Raw genomic sequence first — 18140 nt, 5'->3', positions numbered from 1 at the left:
GTGAGCAACTTTTGCTGTAAAGTTTTGTGTGGATGTTGATGTAGAAGAAATTTGATATTTGTCCTACATGTGTGAAGAAATTAAAAAATCTCTGTTTATGCCCTTGTAAAATGAAAATGCAGCAGCAATAATAGAATATTGACAGAAAAGTGGATTTCAGGAGTTCCTTCCATTATAAATTTTCTCAGTTCCACTTAGTTCTAGGAAGGGCTGGAGAAAAATAGTCTTTCAGAAAAGAAACGTTCACATTGTTTAATCTCCAATTAAACTTAATTTCTCTAATGCTCTAAGGTATATGCATAGCAAATACACAGAACAAATCATCTCAGTCTCTTTAACTTTTTTTTTTTTTTTTTTGGTCTTACTAAAAGAAATAAAAGTCCCAGGCAGCACATCTTTAACATGTGCAACACCCTAATTTGGTCATCATATCTGCTGTTTAGGCAAGGGATGTGTTTATGTAGCTAAGTTCAAATAATGAGAACAGAGACCTGGATTCTGTTCTTCCCTTTGCAGAGGGTATGAAATAAGAATCTGGACAATTCACATCTCAAGTACAACACTTAGTACCACAGCATTTGATTTTTAACAAGCTGTCATATCCTCAGTATTGCTGCTAATCTTCCTGTAAAGTCTCTCTGTCCTGTTGCAGTGGTTTCAATGTATATGAAACAGCAAAATACCAAGTTGTGCCTGTTACACCAATATTGGCTCAAGCCTAGTGATCTCAGCATCCTGCTATTTCAGAAGCAAATGTTAAAACAGCCAAAAAAAGTCAGACTATAGTTCTTTTAGATGCTTTAGGAACTTTTGTCTTGTGAGCAAGCAATAGCAGAACAAGGAGGAATATCTTCAAACTGAAAGATAGTAGGGTTAGATAAGATATCAGGAAAAAATTCTTTATCCTGAGGGTGGTGAGGCTCTGGCACAGGTTGCCAGAGAAGTTTCAGGGATGTCCCATCCCTGGCAGTGCCCAAGGCCAGGCTGGAAGGGACTCTGAGCAACCTGGGATAGTGGAAGTGTCCCTGCCCAAGGCAGGGGGTGGGAAATGGATGATCTTTAAGGTCCCTTCCATCCCAGACCATTCTGTGATTCTGTGAATAAACCTCCACAAAGCAAACCAGATGACATATCTGATATCCTCTGACCACACCTCCAGCCCTCAGCAACTTTGAAGCAGGGACTTTGGAGCCAAGTTGCATCTGCCTGTTAATTTTTAAATATCTTTTCCTACAATAAGCTTTTCCATCAGCTGTAAAAAACACACATCCAAATACCTCCCCTGCCTGTTTTCCTGGGCTCATGGAAATCTCTTGTACCTGGAATACCCCCTGGCAAGCACACTGCAGAAGTGCTTCACTGAATGATTTATATAATTCACAACAGCTGCATCAGAAGAGAGTAAAAATTATTTGAATGAACATACTAAAGTTTTATAAACCAAATAAAATAAACATGAACAGAACAGGTATAAAAACACAAGCAACCTGGATGCTAAATCTCTTATTTTCGTGGATTAAGTAAACCTTTGCACAGATGTATTTTGTGTATGCTCAGAACCAAACAGACATTAGAGAGCACTTGAGGAACCCCCAAAAAAGGAGGCACAGCAGACACAAGGTGCCTTTTCAGAGGGTAAGCCCTTTCTACCTCACCCTCCACATCTGTAGTATTTTGCTATTTCACAGTTTCCCTTTCCACAGGCGTACTGCAAGTCTTAGCTGAACACCGTGCACCACATAACCCCAAATTTAAATTCAATAAAAACATTCTCAGGCACAAAAAGGCAAGACCACAGAAGTTTTTTGCAAGATTAGAGCTTCAGTTAGATGAGAGTTCAAAACCTGGGGCAAAGAACAGACAAGTGCAAACCGCTTTTTCTTTTTTTTTTTAATAGCAAGTTACCCCCAGAATCACTTAAAAAAAAAAAAACAAAAAAAAAAACCACAAAAGAAACCTCCCAAAAAACACTTTCATTTCTTTACTTTCATATTCCTGGTAAAAAATTATGACAAGCCAGCAAAACAAACTTAGAGCAAAAGCAAACACACATACACACACGCACAGAGGCTGGGATTGGGATTTTTTTGTTGGTTTTTTGGGTTTTATTTTGTTTGGGGTTTTTTTTTTTGGGCTTTTTTATTGTTATTTTTTATTTGTTTGTTTTCTGGGTTTTTTTTGTTTGTTTTCTTTTTTATATTTTTAATTTTTTTGGGTCTTGTTTTTTATTTGTTTCGGGTTTTTTTCTTGTTTTTTTTTTGGGGCGTTGTTTGGGTTTTGTTGTTTTCTTTTTGTTTTTTGGGGTTTTTTTTTGATTTATTTCGTTTGGGGTTTTTGTTGTTTTTGTTCCTTTTTATTTGTTTGGGGTTTTTAGGTTCTTTAGGGTTCTTTTTGTTTAGTTTTTGTTCTTGTTGCTTCTTATCTGTTTGGGGTTTTTTTGGGTTTTTAGTTATTTTTTTTTTTTCTTTGGGGGAGTGGTTTTTCTTGTTGATGTTTGTTTTGTTTTGGTTTTTTTTTTTTTGGGGGGGTTGTTTTTCTTTTTTTTTTTTTTTTTTTTTTTTTTTGTTTGTTTTTTTTTTGGTTTTTTTTGTTGTTTTTTTTGTTTGTTTTTTTTTTGGTTTTTTTTGTTGTTTTTTTTGTTTGTTTTTTTTTTGGTTTTTTTTGTTGTTTTTTTTGTTTGTTTTTTTTTTGGTTTTTTTTTGGTTTTTCCCTTTTTCTTTCGTTTTTTCTTGTTTTCCTTCCCCCCCATCTCCCGAGCGCACCGAGAGGAGGAGAAGGCGAGGGGAAGGCGACCTGCACAAAGTTCTCGCTGCGGGGCGCGTGGGGGGGGCACTCGAGGGGAGGAGGAAGAGGAGGAGGAGGAAGAGGAGGAGGAGGAAGGCGCCTCTCTCAGCAGCCGAAGAGGCCGGGCCCCTCGGCGGGGAGCCGCACCTCCCTCGGCACCAGCAGGGCGGGGAGCCGGGAGGAGGCGGGATGAGGATGCGGGATGAGGATGAAGGATGAAGATGAAGGATGAAGGCTGCGGGGCGGCGTCGCCCGAGGCGCTTTAAAGGCCGGCGGGCGGCGGGGGCGGCGCGGCGGCGGCATGAGCGAGGTGAAGGTGGCCGTGCTGGGCGGCAGCGGGGCCGGCAAGTCGGGTAAGGCCGGAGAAGCAGGCAACGGCTCGGGTTTGGTGGAGGGGGAGGCGAGGTCCCGCTAATTCTTGGCTCTGCTTCCCTCCCGCAGCGCTGGCAGTGCGGTTCCTGACGCGGCGGTTCATCGGCGAGTACGCGTCCAGCGCCGGTGAGCTCCGCAGGCAGGGATGCAGGGATGGAGGGATGGATAGAGGAAGGGATGGAGGTTTTTCCCCTGGAGAGCGCAAGTGCTAGATGTATCCTGTCTCCTTTTTTTTTTTTTTTTTTTTTTTTTTTTTTTTAATCTGGCAAGCTTTGTTTTATTGAGACCTGTAAAGCTCACGCTCTCTCGCAAATCTGTAGTTTGGTTTGTCCGTCCTGGAAGTAAAGGTTTAAACAGCAAAGCAAAGCACAGAGTGCGTTCCTGAAGCACTGCTTCCAAAAAAGCAGATATAAGTGCTTAACAGTTGTTAGAAAGTGGAGTAGCATTTCTTGGTTACAGTTGGTCTCAACAATATCCCATTACTTCTGTTGTGAGCTGTAAAGTTTTTTTGTGACGTTGTGAGTGCTTTTTTCCCCTTGTGGCTCCCCAAGCACTGATTTGATGGAGAATTTGGGTGTTGCAGAACTTTGCCGGGGATGGGAGTTTCTGCTCGGTTATGGCTCCTGGTGGGCTGTGAGCCCTGGGGAAAGGGGAAAGGATGAGCCGAGTGTCGGGGGGAGATCGCTGCTCTCAAAGCGGCTGGGGACGGGAAGAGACCGGGATGAGAGTGGGAACGAGGGTGGGCTATGGTCAGCACGATCAGAGAGAGCAAAGGAATAGACTAAAAACCCCAAAACAAGACCTTTTCTACAGAATATCCCCTCCTCGGCTCCAGGGCAGGGGGGAGACAGATTGTTTATCTGTGTGTTTATCGGCACGGGAGGTTAATCAAAGCATAAGTGGCCCCAGTGAGGCAGGGAGGCGCTGCTCTGGCGGCTGTGAGGAAAGCCTGGCTGTACACAGGATTAAATGTCACTTTGGTGCCATTCGTGTCACTTTCGTTAAAACACTTCTAAGTCTCGGAAGGCGGCAAAGCAAGACTTGGACTTTTACATCCCGGGTGGAAATGCCGTTCAGCTGATGCACGAATAACTTTGGAAGTGTGCTGCCACCCCAGCTGATGCACAAATAACTTTGGAAGTGTGCTGCCACCCCAGCTGATGTGGCAGGAGTCCCAAAACTTAACGAGGGACAGAGATTGCCCTCTACCTCACTCTCCCTGCTAAAGTAAAGGATTCTCTCTCCACGCTTTTTTTTTTTTCCTCCCCCCTACACAAGAATCAGAGCTGCTTCTAGTGATCTGTAAATAACAAAGAAAAAAGAAGTACTAAGCTGAATTATAGTGAATATATCCAAATGAACTTATTCTGAAGGAAGAGCTACAATTGTACATGTGTGCTCTACCATTATTTGTTATTATACAAACACAGACTGAGCAGACAGTTTGTGTCCCAGCTGGCTGCTCTAAGCTGCCACATGTAAATTATGTGCTCTCTGTGCCCTGTGTGTGTTCCAAGCCACCTACAACCAAAACCAGGTTCTTTTCTCAGCCTCCAGTACTGCAAATCCTGTAAAAAGCATGCCAAACCCCAGAACATTTTCGTTTTTTAACAAATGTTTGTTGGAAGATAAGTTTAGCACCGCTTCTAGAGATGAGGAAAGTGGTAACAGGGGTGGTAAAATAAAGGTCATGCCACTATTAGTGGAGTCAAAATAATAATTAAAAGTTTGTTTAATTAAGGAAACAAGCAAGGGGCTGTAGATTTTATACCCTGAGATGCTTGGGACTGATAGTTTATCATCACATGAATTCTTAAGATGAGCAGGAAGAATACTGAAAGTGCTGAGCTCCAGAGATCACAGAGCTATCCCTCATTACACAGTTTTAAGTATGTTTTCTGTACTGTCAGCACCAATTCCTGTCCTGTAGTTCAGAAAATGACAAATTGTAGTGTAGAAAGCCTGCTGGCAACCACAATCTGCTTACACTTGCTCAGAACACCCTGCTGCTTTAAATAGTAGTGATGGTGTGCCTGCAGCAGAGTTCCCAGTGTTGGTGGAGAGTCCTAAATCTGAGACATGGCAGAAATATTTTTGGACTTGATCCTAAGGACATGGTCCTGTAAATACTCTTGGTCTAATGCTGCCTGGTATGAGAACTCTTAAGGCACCAGAAGCCATGCTAAATAAATATTATTGCTAAATAACAACTTTTGTGTAGAATCAGAGCTGCACATTTTATAATCCCGAGCCCTGGTATCAAGCTGAATGAGGATCAGCATTTAGCTGATTGTGAGGATTGTGAATTCCCCTCCGGTTTGGAAGAGGAAAAGCAGAATCTGAAAGTGTTCACTCACCAAGATTTTGATGGGAGCACCACAGTGAAATGGTGTTGGTCTGCCTGAGGGGTTGATTGGTGCAAAATTCAGTAGGTTTGTTTCCAGTGTGTGTTCAGAAAAAAAGGCAGACAACCAGTCAACAAAACCGAAACCACACACAAAACAAACAAAAAAGCCTTCCCTAACAACTTTCCTTATCAAGCAAACAGTTGAATAAATGGCTGCACAAATGGTCAAAGTAGACAGGCCTGGAAGTAAGGCTTGCATAATGCAGCTTGTACACATTGACAAATAAAATCTAACCACAGAAAACCACTCTGAAATGAAGTTTTATATTAATTTACGTAATTTGCAGGACTGGAGGAATTTAGGAACTGTGCAACAGGGGCAGACCTAGGTCTGGCTGATCCCACTGGCTCTCCAGGCTCCCTTTTGGGCAGCTGCCTTCCCTCTTACCAGCTGGGGGAAGGAATGCTGACGTGAAAGCCAAACCGCTGGAAGAGTGACCCACGCTTAAATCCAGGGTTTTGAAAACTTAAGCAGTGTTGAGACAAACAGCACTGCTTGTCCCAGGGCGGTGAGGCTCCTGGAGCAGCCGCTGTGTCATGGCTTGCTCCCACCCTAAGGCCCCTTTCCTGAGCTTGCCTGCAGCTTCCACCTGCTGCAAGATTAAATCCTGAGGTATGGGGGCCACTCTTTATTAAGGTGTTGAAACACTGGGAGTGGCAGCTGGAGAGGGTTAAACAGGTTAGGCCTAAATTATGAGGAGAGATTTTGGTTGCACATATTTGTGTAGCGCTCTCTGAGCTGCCTGTACTCATTTTTTTTTTTTTTTCCTTAGGAACAAGGCCTAACTTTGGCTGTTTAGTGAAGTAAAATTTTAATTTTTTGTTTTCTGATCAGCTTCCAGTTTTTTAATCTATATTAGGTCCTACAGTCCTGCTAGCTGCTGCCAAGTCATGTGCAGGGATAAGATAATTTTAAATAGTTTTGAAATGAGACTCCTTTGCTTACTGGGACAGTTTAAAGCTGTTGCTTTCTGAAAATCAGAAGTGTGGCAGTTTCTTGGTGTGAAGAAGGTCAAGGATTAGCATAACCCTATTATCAATCACTCAAGTGACTTTTGTCACTAGATTTATTAAACTCAGCTGCAGATTGAAAGAAGATTTTTTTTTCCTAGCTCTTCAGAAATTTAACACATGGGTAATTAGTGTTTGAAACTTGAACAATTCAAAGAGGAAAGAAAATAAATGAAGGAAATGATTAAGCTTACTGTAGTCAGATAATTAGGAACAAGCAAACCAGAGGTATAACCACAAAACACACAAGTGTTGATGGCTCCTGTGTGCTTCACTCTCATGTAATCCTGCAGAATATTAAGCATAAGCAATGGCTGTACAGGTTGTGGATTTTCACTGCTTCAACAAAGTGTAAATGTTTAATAATGAACTTGTCAGCAACCCAAAGTGCCATTTTTGATGGTGGTTTATTTATTTGTATTAATAAATTTATACAAATATAAAGGCTTTATTTATAAGGCTTTTGGAGCAGCACCAGCCTGAATTCAAAGCCAGCACCTAAACCTATTAAATATCTTTTGCGATGAAAGTTACTGTGTTCTGGCATTCACAGTGACAGAGAAAAGGCTCTGGAGTGGCAAGAGTAACATTCTTTTTTTCCGTGTGCATTTGCACCTCTTTCAGCCCCAGCAGGGGAAGCTCTCCCTGGCAGATGAGCTCCACTGGGCTGATGGCTTTGTCATTGTTTACGACATCAGCGACAGAGCATCATTTGCCTTTGCAAAAGCACTGCTCTACAGGATCCGGGAGTCTCACATAGGAGTTTGTAAAAAGTAAGTGGCATTATTTGGTGTTTTTTTTTTTTTTTTTTTTTTTTCCCCTCAGCAAACATAAAGAAAGCTGAAAACCCTTTTCTGAGCTTGCAGGCGATCCTAGCAGCAATTAAAATCCAGCAGCATCAAAGTGATGTAGTACAATGCCAACAAGGCACCTGAGGGCAAATTACAGTCTATTTTACTGTATCCAAACCCAAGTACATCAGGATTTTTGTTCTTATTTCTCACGAAACTGGTATTTAAATTATTACCATAAGCATTTCTGCTGTGTTACACAGGTGAAAAAGCCTGGCATAGTCAGTCTGTGCTTTTACTCTCCCACTCAGTTACCAATGGAGATACACAAATACAGGGGCTGAAGAAAAGCATTTCCCACAACAAAGGAAAATAATTCCACAAATATGTCCTAAACTGCCTTTGGTGGTGACTCCAGCATAATTTGTGCACATGGGTGACCATATGGAAAAAAAGAAAGTACTTTAAAAAAAGAATCACCAGAACTGCAGGTGTGAGTGTGGATGGGGGTGTGTATTCCTGCATCAGCCAGCTGAGGTGCTTTCTAAATAAAGGAGTGGAATCCTTTACCTGTATCAGAAGAGGAGTAAAAACCCCATTTTTCTGTTTTACTTCTGACCTTTCTTAATTAAGGTTAGTTTCTGAAAGGAATAATTTTAGCAGAAGCTTGGAATTAGATTTTCTGTGTTTCCCTCTGAGTTATGCCACTGACACTGATCTGTCTCTTGGACCTGCAAATGGAAATATTGATCAGTTTGCTTCTTCATGAAGTCCAGCTGCTGACAATATACTCAGCAGCATAGAGCATGAAAAAAGCAGTGGATTAAAAAATACATTAATTCTTTGAGTAGAGAAAACAGAAATTAAAATCTGCTGGTAGAGAATAGCTTGTCTGGAAGATCCTTTCACAAATGGGAAACTAGAATTGTTCCTAGCAAGGCGAGGGGGCTGGTTAGTTCATTTTGGGTTTTTTTGCAATGCCTGTTATCCTGTTATGATATGAATTTAGCACAGCATATGACACAGCATTGTACATATCTTTTCTCTGACTGGAACCTTTTTCTTTTCAGGATGGTCGAGTCGTCAATATTTTTGGTTGGCAATAAACAGGATTTATGCCACATGAGGGAGGTTGGCTGGGATGAAGGACAGAAGCTGGCAATAGATAACAAGTGCCAATTCTGTGAACTGTCTGCAGCAGAGCATTATCAGGAAGTTGTGGCAATGTTCACCAAGGTGCTGAGGAATATCACTGCCAATTTCAAAGTGAAGGAGAAGAGACGACCAAGCGGTTCCAAGTCAATGGCCAAGTTAATCAACAATGTGTTCGGGAAGAGGAGGAAATCTGTGTAAGAGATGGTTAGTCTTGAAGTTGGAACAAGCTAAAATAATGGAGCTGAGCTCTTGGGATTCACTGAATTTCCTCCAAAGGTCAATATGTGGAGGAGTAAGACAGTAGGAACCAAAGGTGGGAGACAGTATGGTCTAGACCTGGAAGACCTGAGCTTCTGTTTCAAGCTCTGCTGCAGATTTATTGTATAGGGCAGTGCCATTTAAACTGCAAGCTGCTCCAGAGAGAGGTTTAGTCTGTATTTATTCAACACCAGCATGGTCTTGGACAGAGCTTCTAGGTGCAGCTGAAGTACAGTCATTTCACAGATTAACTTAATTGGAAAAGACCCTTAGGTCATCAATCCAGCCATTAACCAAACTACCAAGTCTACCACTAAGCCACATAATATACAGTAAACTCAGCCTTGCTGATCAAAATCTTATTCAGAATTCTGAGTAGTTTTCTTTTTGTGTGCAAGAACATTTGCACTAAAGAAAAGCAAAATACTGCAGCTTCATGTGGTAATGTATTTGTATTTAACTCAGGTCCTTGCGTGCCTTACACTTGCTAAAATTCATATGAATTAAATGCTTAGACACCAGGTCTACGAAAGGTATTTACCTGCAGAGCTGCCTTGCAGAGGCACCAGAAGTAGGGAAGCAGATACATAAAGAAGTATTGTCTCCTGTTTCAGTATCTTTTTTTAATTTTTTTTATTCCATGAGTGATGAGAGAAAGTGGAGAGGGTTGAGGAGTGTGGGAGCTGAAATGTTAGTGAAATGTTAGTCAGTGAGCACTGGACTGTTTTGGCAAGGTCGTTGTTGAGTGAAATAATTTTACAGCAAGGTTTGGGTTGATCCCTTCCACAGAGCAGTTTTTATAAACTTTAACAGAAGTTTCATTAGCTGCAAGGTGGGTGTGACTGCTCAGTCTCAGATGGCAGCAGAAGCTTGGAAGGCACATGGACTGGTAAAGAGCACAAGTTCTCTAGGATGCCTGCCTGGATTTAAAGGTCAGCCTGCTGGTAAGACCTGTGCTCGCAGAGAGTGTTTCTCCTAATAACCAATGTCCTTACATTTACTCATGGCTGTGGTATTGAAATACCACAGGGAGAGAGCACTGAGCACTGCTAGCTACACTTCTCAGATGTGGATATTAAACATCAGATGGGTTTAAATATGTTGTCAGTTGACATTCAGAGCTCTTACTGTAGACAGCTAAATAAGGGCTTAGCCCAGCCTGTTTGCAAGTGCTGTGCTCATACAGAACTCATGAAAGGGAAGTGATCTGAAGATGAATTGCTGCCTCCTACCCACTCCAGGGGACAGCTGGGATTCAGTCTTTGTAGGATGCTGTGTTGAAGCCTACCTCTGCTTTGAAATTTTACCTGCATTTAAACTAGAAAATTTCAGTTTGTTTTTTTTTTTTTTTTTACTTTCCGTTTTTGAGCTTTCACCCATAAGAAAACATAAAAAGGTTACATATAATCTTCAGTAAGGCTGAAAAATAGCACGAAAGCACATTTTATTGTGTTGACCAAAGATCACCTTTTTTTAAAGCAAAAGATATTTCACTTGTTATAAAACTAAAAATATTAGAAACATAATTCTCAGTTGACAGGCACTTTGTTTTTCTGCAGATGCTGCTCTGCCATATCAGGAGCATTGCATTTTAAGTGTGTAGTCAATATCTATGAGAGTGAACATGTAAATTACTCATGTACACCCCTCAGCTTCCCAGCCCACACAGGATTCCAGAACTACCAACAGACAAGTGTAGCTTTACCTTGCTCTAGCATTGCCACATTCCAGAACTCTTATTTGTATTTACTGCTCTGGTATTAAATAAACTGGATATAAGGCGGATGTGTTAATGATTTTTGGTTCGTTTTGTTTTCCATTTACTCTGGTATAAGGCTTTTGGTTTGACTGCTATAAAAGGGAAGCGCTGTGCAGATCTGAAATTCAGTCTGGAGAAAGTAAATCTGGGAATCAGCCACTTGCACCAAAGAGAACCTCTGGCTGTGTTTGCTGAGCACAATGAAGAAACCCTCATGTGCCTCTAAGCAGTGAAGAGAGCCTTTTAAAAAATTGCTTTATCCTTTAAAAAATCAGTCAAACCAGCCATAGAGAGGCCAATTAGTTGTGTTCATATTCCTGGGAATGTGGGATTTCAGACAGATGGAACCTGTAGTACAGCCCATAGTCCTATTGTCTGTATGGAGTAAGTGCTGGGACACAGAGTAGCTGTCATCTACAGGGCCATGTGCTCACCTGAAAACCACCTGAAACAGCTGCATCTTCTAGAAACAGATGATTAAGACTTAAACATACTAAAACACCCAGCACAGACATCATTTGGTGTTCTCAGCATTGGGATTTCACTTGTCTTTCATTGCTGATAAGTGCAGATGTACAAGAATGCAGAATTTTAAAGCAGATACACATTCTCCCTTTCTAAATGTATTGTTTAATAACTTTTAAAAATGAAGGCCTTTAAAAATACTTAAAAGGCTGAGATATATATATATATATATATATGTTTTGGTAAGTGTTCTTGGAGTTATAACAGAGAAGGAAATATATTAACTGGCACAACCACATTACAAACAAGAAATTAGCAAGAACCCTGCTCATGTAACACAGTAAATTTATGTAAATGATGTCTCATGCTCAGCATTGACAGTGACATCACCTGGAGCATACCAGACTCATTCAATAGTGAGGAAATGGAGTTATTTGTGTCGTCACATGTTGCTTCAGCACACAAGCCCATCCTTTCTCACGAAAAGATTTTGAAATTGTTGCACAAGAATTAAAGATTTCTTGCTGTCATGCTTTGAAGTCCTTGTCTATATGAACTTTCAGTAAAATTCTGCCTGAGAAAGGCACTCAGAAATGATGTTCTTTCTCCCTGCCTTCAACTCGTTTTTACTTTGGAAACAGTGACATAGAAGCAAAGGGATTCTACTGAAATATAAAAGTAATAGCCCCTGGCTCCCAGCTGCTGTCTCTCAGAGCACTTTCAGGGCTTTTGAAGCTCTTTCTCACAACAGTTTTGAAATAAACAATTTAGACTAATGCTACCTCAGCTCTTTTTCCCACTGTCTTGTCTGTATGCATTAAACTCTTTCAGAAAATCCCACTAAAGTCATGTTCCCAACAGGTCAGAGGGGAAATGTCCCAGTAAAACTTAGAGCATGACACTCCTGGAAAAAAGAAATAATTAAGTGCAGTATTGAGTAGACCAACCAAACCTGCTGTACTCTGAAGACAAAAGTAACTACTGTAGGCTTTCTTAGACCATTGCTAGAAGCTGGTTTCTGAAGGGATGGAGAGGAGAACATTGAGCTGTGTGGGGAGGGTTGATGTTTCCTTTCTATGTGACTACACTGCTTTGAAGATGATATTTGAAGGTGTCTGGTCCTGGCTCTCTCTAGCCCTGAGGCAGAGAGAGGGATGGGTGCTATGGCCACTGGCTTGAGTGGTTGTGATCCTTTCACCAACAGCCTGACCCAAATCACTCAATGGTATTTTCAGAGCCTACACTAAAAAAGAAGAGGAATATGAAAACCACTGAAAGCAGAACTAAAGTGCAGGTAGCATCCAAGGACATGTTAATTTTCCATCAGGATGCCTGCTGTAACAGGTGCTTTAGGCTGATGAGGTTTTATAAAACCGTTTGCTTATGGATAGAGGAACAAACTCCAGTTCTGATTCAGCTGGAAAGCAATCCTTGCCTATCCACTCTGAAGCAAGAAATACTTTAAAAAAAAAGAAAAAAAAAGAAAAAAAAAGAGAGAGAGACAGACTACTAGAATAATCTAGAGCAATATTAAAAACAACTAAAAACCATGAAACCTCTACCTCCTGTCCATAGGAACACAGACCTCTTCATATCCTGAATGTGCCCAGGGGGAATGAAAACAAGGGGAAGCTAAGTTTTGATGTGCTCTTCAGGCAGTTTGAAAAGCAAAGCCTTTGTTTACATGTCTAAAAGTGCACCTGGGCACCTGTCAACCTGTATTGTTTTAAAATTGGGTTTGATATTTCCATAAAGAAGCACTGTTGTAAATGCCAAAGTCTTCTGTTGTGTTGATTTGGATTCTTCTCCCCCCCCATAACTGATATTATATGAGACAGGCAGACTATTCTGGGTAGAAAGTTATTTTTAAACAGGCATTACTCTTTTCCAGAAACAGACTGTAAATTTCTGTCTTCTTTTAATTGCTTTACAAAGTAAATTGAGTCCCTCTGGTTATATAATTAATATCCACATTTAGCCCTATATATTTGACATGACTTGAGCCATTTACTGCTACATTCATTTTTCAAGGCTGGCTCTAGGAGTTCAGATAGGCATTTAATTACTGCTGAACTCTGGGAAATATCCAAAGTTTTTCCAGGGAGGTGTCTTAACAGTAGTGAGAAACACACATAACAAACAAGCTAATTGGAGCAGAGTGATCTCTCTGGCCAGGTCTTTCTCCTTGTAGATTCCTCTCCTCATATTGAGCAGTAAAGTGTCACCATATCTATACTACGTCATGCATTTTACCACTTGAAATAAATATAAAAGGATTGGAAATGAAAATATCTGACTTTAAAATGGCAGGCATTGTGGTGTCTGGTGAAGATTTCATTTTTTAATGAGCATAACTTTTTAAATAGGCTTGTCACAGGTTTTTGGTTGCTCTGTGTGATAATAATAATAATAATAATAATAATAATAAATTGTGATAATAATAATAATAATAATAATAATAATAATAATAATAATAATAATAATATATTTTTATGGTTTTGTTTGTTTTTCCCAAAGCGATTTCTAGCTTTCCAGACAAATTTCCTCCCAGAATAAACTTTATTTTAAAGATGCTGTGAGCTCCCTGAAAGTTCAACAATCTTTAAAGGAGTGCCTTCTAAAAGTAATCTGCTGTGTAAGGCTGAGAAATCCGACAGCTTTCCTGCTTCCAACATCTCCCTCTCGTGGCGTTTTCCCCACACTTCATCCCTCTCACTTGAAACATCCCTGTTAATAAATCCAAGAGCACCGATCACAAAGTACAGGTGAAACCCCTCCTGCCTCCCAACACTGTAAAACTTTGCAATCGATTTTTCTGTGTTCAACAATGTGAAATCTCATAGGCTTGATTGGGCAGGATTTATTGGTAAAACTGCAGGTGTTGGGAGGGTTTTTTCTCCACTGACTCTTCTGGGCTCAGCTGTTTCACTGAAATAAAGTTCAGCTCTCTCATCTAGAGCACTGGAAGTTTCCCTCCATGCATATTAATATCCTCAAGAAGGGCTCCAAAATTTCTATCCTGTTTCCTGACACACCTGTTGGGTTGAGCACAGGTTTCACCTCCACCTTGTCTTTCTACAGCTTCCTGAGGGTGTTATCCCCAGAGCATGGCAGGGAGCAAAGCTAGACTTGGGCAGGAGAGTTTCTTCTCTTATCTCCAAGCTGTGGTACGGACAGTGCATCAACCTGCATTAAATAAGCAAGGTAATTTCCTGAAAAGACCCCGAGGTTGGGACTGCCCAGCCCAAAACAGAGATCTGCTTCTAGATTCCCCCCTCATCCATATGCCTTTCTACCAAACAATTCACTTCATCGAGGTGATGCATCAAATAATGTAGATGAGTCACCCTTCAAAAGACATTAAAGTCTCCACCAACTCTAAAGGTAATTAGGGTTGGGGATCTCTGAAGTTAGGTGAGATGAATCATGTTCCAAATACGGCCTCTTGGGGCTCTTTGCTAGTTATTTTGTCCTTCATCTTCAACACTACAGAGCCCATCTGTCCTACTTTACCAAATCAATTGAGTCCCTATGGTTAGACAATTAACATCTAACTTCAGATGACCACTGGGTCATTGAATGTTAAATTTATTTCATATGATTGATCAGAGTGCTGGATTATATTTGATCCCTGCTGAACTTCACGAAACACCCTGAAATCTGCCTGTCACAAGTGAAATTAATGGATGAACTGGAACTGAGGATAAGTTAACTGAGTACTGCCACAGACTGCTTCCAAGCTAGCTCATTAAAAACTAACTAGCAGACCTTGATGCTTCACTGCAGTCTGCAGCAAAGCCATATTTTAAAAGCTTGGCTATGTTAACTCCAAAAACCTAAGGTGGAGCAGAAAGTTGAATCAGGTCTCCCGACTTCCAAGCTCGTGATTCAGCTAATCGGTTGTTTTCTGACTTGGAAAATATGTTTCTACAATTTGTGTGTGAGCAAAGCCATTAGCTCACTTTGTGACTTATTCTGATAGCAATTACCAGCCATATGGATGAACCAAGCTCATTACTTGCAAACAGACAGCATCAAATCTCTGCACCACTTGTGCCTTCGTTTGCTGTTGCTCACGTCCTTCTCTTTGCAACTGGAGGATTTGGCACCAAATGGCTCTAATTCACATTATTTCATTAAAAAGGAAATTTAACTATACAACAAAGTTGTTCAGTGAGTTGTTTCCTTTAGGCCACTGAGTCACACCAGTCTCTGAACACATCCCCAGCTATTACAGCACTACAGCACCCAAACATCAGAATGAGATGCCCAGCAGATGCATGCTGCTGATTGCCTTACCAAAAGTGCCAGTCAGGGTTTCTGCCTTATATTCTCAGTTTTTTTTCCAATAATCTTAAAGAAAATGCACTTTGAAACTTGACTTCCTCTTTCAAATTTCTCTCACAAGTTCAGAAGTTGGTGGAGGAGAATGTACTGACAGGGCAGTTCAGAAAATGCACAGTGGGTATCTAGGCTGAAATGTAATTTTCCACTTTTTTCCACCCTTATATACTTAAATTGGTAAGCTATAACAGATATTGCTTCTTAGTTTCTTTCACATGAAAGAAACAAGGGTAGCATCTTTTACTTTGCAATGAGGTGGCTGAATACCAAAAAAAAAACCAAAAAAACCACTGAATTAAAAAACAATCCTCATCTACACAATGGATTTTTAGTAATGTCTCTTGCTGGCATATAGCTAGGCCTTATTCTTCAAATTCTCTGCCTGAGAATGCCCTCTGAGTGAGCTTTCCTACTTATTAACCACGAGTCACATAGGTAAAGGTACTTGTGGATAAGGGTTCTTGTGATTGCTGGGCTGATCTAAATGGATGCACAATTATATGATTAAATACAACAACATTTTTTACTAACTACATATAATTTTGGCTGTCACTCAGAATTCAATTGCATTAGATGATTCACTAAATGACTGAGGCAGCCTGGGATCTGTCCTATACAGACCTTAGGGAATACTGCAAATACTGAACTAAATCACATAACTTATCTTAAATGCAAATGGGAATGCTTTACAAAGAAACTAATCTATACTCATCTTTTGCTGTATTTGACATCTCCTTCTGTTTGCTTACATTTTGGATCATTAATACAGATTTACAAACCTATACTATTGTTCATGCAGTTCTTTATCTTTCTAAGCATAGAGGGTTCATGCAGTTAGGCCTATGCTAAAAAGCATGCCAGTGTATGCAAGTGTGGTCTGTCCTGAGTGGTCCAGTCTGCCTTCACAGAACAAGGTAAACTAATTTTCTTTTTCCTCATATCACCTTTTAAATAGTTCCTCCAAAATTTCTCTTTATTCTGCTGTAAATCTCCTAGGAGTCACACCAGCTCTGCTCAGCTTAGCAAGTCACCCTTTCCTCCTTTCTGTTGGTTCCTCTCAGTCCAGCTTCAACCTCTGGGTCTTATCACAAAGAATTTAGTAGCAGACTGATTATTAATGCATAAAACAGATACAGTACAGTTTGTGGTCATATCCTGATCCATGTTTGACATAATGCACTGATACATGTCTGGGTGCCATGGGAGAAACATTTCCCTCTCTCTTCTCTTTCCTTATGCACATGCAATAAATCTGTTGTGTTTTTGGAGATCCATGCTAAAATATTCCAGTGCAGATACACCCACACAGGGGTTTGACTAGGGCAATACATAAAACAATTTAAATGTCTGTACCAGGACTTGTGAGGCTTGCAGAGATAACCAGATCATGCTTTGGAACTTCTGCATTTCCATCTCTGCCTCGTTGGCTCTGCCCTGCTTGTCTGAAATTGCCATTTCTACAGACCCACAGAGCTGCCTTTACCTTTGGAAGGAACACACACAGAGCCTTTAGTCCAAACCTTCTTTTTCCCCAGCTAACTCCCTCCCTTTCCCCAGCTGATCAGAAGAGAAGCAAGTCTTTGTTTTTAATTTGATTAAACCCGGGGTCAAATCCCGCTTGCTGTTATTCTGGAACAAACACAGAATGACTCCAGGTTTACAGTGCTACAAGTGAGAATTAAATTATGCCCTGAAAATCCATTTAAAAAAAATCTTTCAGACACTTAAACAGATGGATAAATCAAGCACAGATTCTCAGGTCAACCCCTACCAGAAGGCATCTCTCATCTGACTTAGGGTGGAAGCAAGATGCTGTGATAGCAGCTAACAATAGAAAGGAGTTACAGTAAGGGTGGGGAATATTTTTCCTTACCAAATTCACTTGATTTAATGCAGGGCTTGCAAAATTAACGGTGGCTTTGAGTGATACCTGTATGTTTTATAGGTTTATAAATTGATTGTAGTAAAATCTTACACGTCCTATATCACTAGGTATTGTTTCAGCCTATTACAGGAGATATCTATCTAGAGTTGACTGAATTGTATTAATCTGATCCTAGTTTAATGATGCCTTAACATTTTTATGGGAGAATTTAATGTTTGCAATATCCATGTTCCTTATTTGAAAGTGTGACTTATAGGTCCTCATCTCCCTTAAATTATGAAATCCTTCAGCTAATAAAGGAAAATGATTATGGTTTGCAAAAAAGGCAAAGTCATTTAACAATCCATATAACTGTCTATTGTAGGTCTTTGCATAATAATTGTAATTTAGCTATTAGAAGTTCTAAAGGCAGTTATCAGTCATATGCCGCAATTCTGAGGAAATAAGTGAAAACTAAAATTATTTAAAGACTTTGTACTTTCCAAAGGCAGGGGGAAAAAAAACTAACAGAAATCAATAATACTTTTAATAATGAAAAAAAATGTTCTATTGAAATAACCAGCTGTTGGTGGCAATTTTTCTAACTATTCAATATTAAAATGTTCAATTTGTCCCTATTTCACTGACACAAAAGGATCTTTATTTTATAAAGATATTTCTGTGAGCAAAGAAAGCCAAGTTAGGAATGGAACCTGCAATTCTTGATGCCCAAGATTTCTTATTTTCTTCCTGGGCACTTGAAAAGAGGCAAACAAAGAAATCAGATGGGCTGATAAAACCTGGAGAGTAAACCTGGAGAATATTTAATTTTTGAATTTTAAATGACAATCTAAAGTTGACTTCACATCTAGTGTATACCTTGACTATTTCCTTCAAGGCTGATGACACTGCAAACTTGAATCCAGCTTA

The 18140-nt window shown here is 40.2% G+C and overlaps 1 protein-coding gene across 1 annotated transcript; it reads left to right on the top strand.

Annotated features, from left to right (window-relative positions):
- The first annotated feature begins 2839 nt into the window (after positions 1 to 2839).
- On the top strand, positions 2840 to 10571 carry RERGL (RERG like). Its single transcript, XM_041484525.1, has 6 exons — positions 2840 to 3137; positions 3226 to 3282; positions 4008 to 4010; positions 6803 to 6840; positions 7157 to 7347; positions 8436 to 10571. The coding sequence occupies exons 1-6, from the start codon at positions 3086 to 3088 to the stop codon at positions 8716 to 8718; spliced, it is 624 nt and encodes a 207-aa protein (XP_041340459.1). The 5' UTR covers positions 2840 to 3085; the 3' UTR covers positions 8719 to 10571.
- Positions 10572 to 18140: the final 7569 nt, after the last annotated feature.

This window comes from Pyrgilauda ruficollis, unplaced genomic scaffold, assembly GCF_017590135.1.
Source record: "Pyrgilauda ruficollis isolate IOZ18807 unplaced genomic scaffold, ASM1759013v1 scaffold66, whole genome shotgun sequence".
Taxonomy (NCBI): domain Eukaryota; kingdom Metazoa; phylum Chordata; class Aves; order Passeriformes; family Passeridae; genus Pyrgilauda; species Pyrgilauda ruficollis.
Note: the sequence above shows the minus strand (reverse complement) of the source record. Positions and strands in the feature narration are given on the sequence as shown.